This window comes from Anas platyrhynchos, chromosome 2, assembly GCF_047663525.1.
Source record: "Anas platyrhynchos isolate ZD024472 breed Pekin duck chromosome 2, IASCAAS_PekinDuck_T2T, whole genome shotgun sequence".
Lineage (NCBI taxonomy): Eukaryota > Metazoa > Chordata > Aves > Anseriformes > Anatidae > Anas > Anas platyrhynchos.
In genome coordinates, this window is record NC_092588.1 from 97,717,276 (window position 1) to 97,721,204 (window position 3,929).

Consider the following 3,929-nt stretch of genomic DNA (forward strand, 5'->3'; position numbering starts at 1 on the left):
GGCAAAATTAAACCCTTTAAATCGTTATGCCTAAATGCTTTGTGCATTTTGCTGTGAAAACTAGAGCTCTGTGCTCTCAGTATGTGAGTTTAAAAAAAAAATAAAATAAAATAAAAAAATCATATTTAGGGATTTTTTTAAACAAAAGATAATTCCCTTTAGAAAAACGGAGCATTTAATTTTGAAGAGATTTGATTTTGGAAGGAGTATGGCTGTTACAATGCTTTGCATATATTAATGCAAATCACAGATGCTAGAGTGAATTAAAAAAACTATTCCCAGAGAAATTAATCCAAAAGGAAAATTTATGCTGCACTAAGTTAAATGGGCCATGCTGGATCCTTCTTTGCCGATCACAAATAAAACAAACTGCAATTCCAGATTGTGAATTTCTTGTGTTCTTGTAACTGTGATGACTGTTTTGATATGTATTTTCTTTGGTATTTCTAAGGAACACTTGTTACATTTTCCACTGTACTTCATATGTATGCCTTCCAACAGCTTTGTATCAAATTGGAACCATTTATAAGGAACATTTTGTTTACAATGATAGGCAAGTCAGCCACGACTGGAAACATTAAGCTAACTACAGCAAAGTTCAGCAATTTACCACTGATAAGTTTCTTTAGTTATTCTTTGTGAGTTCAGTTGCCACTCAAGGCAAGCTTTTTCTTTTATTTCAGCCACCTTGCTGTTCATAGCATGCTTCAGCCCTCCTTGCTGGAGGCTTTTGACTGAAAATAAAATTGGTCCTATTGAAATGCTGTAACATTCCTCCGTCTGTACAGAAGCACTTAGGCAAAATTTGTCCATCTGTAAAACTCAACCTTTTCCCCCTTGAGGAGAAGCACATCCTGCAACTTGCATCGCGATATATATTTGCAGTGACCCCAAGCTGAAGGAAAATGAAAACGTGCCGTAGCAGGCAGATTTACAACTGCTGGTGAAAGCACTCCAAAACTAAAATTGCAAATAAAATTGTTTGTCTAGAAAGAAGAAGCTCAGTCTTCTCCCCTGTGCAGCTCCTGCTTAAACTGAGAATTTGAAATCCAGATGACAGCAAAGACAAATGGAAAATCAGGCTGTCAGGGCAGTAAATACATGGGAAATGCGCTCCTATTGATTGAGGAGGAAGCTGGATTATTTGGTGTAATCTGAATTTTTGAGACATTCACCGCGACTGAAAATTTGGGTACGGAAGGCTTTGCTATTTTCTCAAAAGCACCTTCAAATAAAGGTGTTTAAACTTAACACGGTGGAGGGATTTTAAGCAAGCAGTGAGGACGCATTATCAGATCCGCAGGTGGAGGTGGGCCTGGTTAGTCATGTTTGACAGAGACAGCACAACAGCCAGAGACAAGGACTGTGGGGACATGAGCGTGTGAGGGGGAGCACACCGAGCCCTGCCCGGGGGCAGCACAGCGCCATGGGGGCAGGACACCACCGGGCGCCCCCAGCCAACGGCCGCGGCCCGGCGGGCGGCGCATGGCGGGCGGTTACCAGCTGTGGGCGCCCCACTCGCCCCTGGAGGAGGCGCTGCGCTGGCTGCGAGGCGCCCCGCCGCCCGCCCCGCCGCCCGCCGCCATTTCGGCGCACCCCTTCCGCGGGGGCGGGCTGCCGCCGGGGGGGGCGGTGGCGGCGGCGGGCGGGCTGTGGGGTCGCGGGGCGGTGCTGCGGCGGCCGCAGGCCGTGAGGCTGCGGGGCGTCGACGCCGTCTTCGGGCGGCCGGTGACGGCGCAGCCGCCGCGCTGGAGGGGCTCGCTGCGGGTGTCGGAGCGCTCGGCCTTCTGCCGGGTGGTGGCCCCGCGGCAGCCGGGGCCCTGCGGGCTGCGGGAGGCCGAGGCGCGGCTGGCCGCCGCCATGTGCCGCAGGATGCTGCGCGCCATCCTGCTGCTCTACGCCGCCTACAAGAAGTGTGCCTTCGCCCTGCAGCACTCGCGATGAGAGCCCCCGGCACGCTTGGTGTCCTCTGGAGGGTGACCTGGGTCTGGCTCGGCGGGATGCTTCGGGGCATTGGGCGCCTTGGAACTGTGCTGAAGCCTCACTGCGCAGAGCACACCGTGAAAGCTTGCCTGGTGCTTCACCTGCATGCCGGGGTGGCACCCCAAGGAAAGATGGCGAAAGCACAGAGCTCGGAGCGCAACAGCGTGCAGCTCGTGGACGTGGGCACCAGCTATGTCAAGGAGATGAGAAACTGCACACCCCGTCGGAGGTTATAGGGACGTGACTGCACCGTCTGCCTGCATGGTTCTGGCTTGCTATGTTGCACGTAGCATTTGCCATTCTGCTGGGAGCAAAGCCTGAAGTGAAATGCCTGACAAACTGAGAAGCGCTACTGCTTGAGATGTGACCATCTTTGCCGGACAGGCCTCAAAGAAAAGAGGTTTACACTCTTTTTTAGCTACGGGTACAAACTCCAAAATAGATCCCAACCTTACTACCTTTCTAAGCAAAATCCGTTCTTCACTCATTTCTTGTGGACAAAGACCTCCACAAAACGAAACAAAAATTACACTTTAATCTGTTAGTAGGTTTTACAGTTCTGCCCCCTACCACCACCCCCCAACCATCACTAGTTTGTGAGAACTAGCTGGTTTACAAAGAATTCAAATCGCCTTTTATCATTCAGAGCAAAGTCTGTAGTTATTTGCAGCTAGTGAAGGCAGTTCACGTAAATACAGTCTTCTAAGTTACCCATCAGAATCTTTTTTCCTTTTTCTTTTTTTTAGCTAATGGTATAAGTATCCTTAAAACAAAATTCATGCCATATCAGTTTTCTAAAAATGCATTTTTGATCTACTCTATTCAAACTTTCTTTACAATTAAATGTACAGGTGTGAAAATCCATGTAGATTACTTACAGCTTATGAAAACAATTTGCAAAGAATGACTGCAGAGTTGCTACTTACCTTCAAAATAACCAAAACAATATTTTTATTTGTTTTAAATGCCATAACCAGTGTATATAGCTTTTTAGAAATGTACTATTGGCTTCTTAACAGTCCAAATAAAAATTGTTCTGATTTATTTATTGCTAGTATAGGTAATTTATTACAACTTCCATAAAGTATAGTTACAAACTATCACAAAAATTATAGCTGCATATAGAGTTTCAGTTAATCTTGTCCATGCAATTACAGAGGGGAAAGCATTTATAATGCATTTATAGTCGGTATTTCACATCACCCTGATAACATCGTTATTCATTCCAGTATGGAGATGAACATTCAGAGTTGTCATAGCATTCAGTCATTGCTTGTAACATACTTCAGAAATGTCTTGTCATGGATTCACCCCTAATTGTGAAAAGTCTGTTGTCCCATCTTTCAGTTGAGGCTGATTTGCTTTCTAGACTATCAGCTAACAAGTTAGAATAGTTGAGTGTGGCTGCTGGGAAGTATCACAACACAAGAAGAACTTGCAGAATCTATTTATTTAGAACTGAAAAGTTAATAAAGAGATCAGCCTTAAGAAGAATCTGGGGTCTGTGCTTTGTTTGTCTGTGATAATAGCAGCCAGGCATTAAAAAGAAGCGCAAGCTTTGGAGCTGGATCTACAGTTCCTGTTTCTGATCCAGAGCTGCCTATTAAGACTGCAGTCAATCCTGCCGCAGTCTAAGCTGTATTTTCCCATTGAGTTCTCATCAGACCAGCGTTCAGATGTGGCTCTGCTTTTTGAGCTAGTTTAAAGAGAAATTCGTATCTGCTTACCTCTGAATGAATGCTTCTCCTAATCTAGGATATGTCAAAAGGAGTTGATACAGATCTACGGAAGTAATGCTGATTTGAGCAAACATTTAGCTAACAACTTTTTTCTTAAAAAAAAATGAAGGGAAGGTCTTTTCTATGTAAAAATAAAGGTTTTAGTGAGCATCCTGTTCATTGCCATACTGATGGCAATCATGAAGGAGAGGGTCTGGAAAAATTTCT

At 45.3% G+C, this 3,929-nt stretch overlaps 1 protein-coding gene across 1 annotated transcript; it reads left to right on the forward strand.

Annotated features, from left to right (window-relative positions):
- Window positions 1-229: 229 nt before the first annotated feature.
- Window positions 230-3,031, forward strand: FANCD2OS (FANCD2 opposite strand). The gene has a single exon (XM_027451420.3). The coding sequence runs from the start codon at window positions 1,486-1,488 to the stop codon at window positions 1,942-1,944; it is 459 nt and encodes a 152-aa protein (XP_027307221.1). The 5' UTR covers window positions 230-1,485; the 3' UTR covers window positions 1,945-3,031.
- The last annotated feature ends 898 nt before the right edge of the window (window positions 3,032-3,929 follow it).

Bases quoted from the DNA above. Each gene is read 5' to 3' on its own strand.
- FANCD2OS (XM_027451420.3), top strand. From the start codon at position 1,486: ATGGCGGGCGGTTACCAGCTGTGGGCGCCCCACTCGCCCCTGGAGGAG.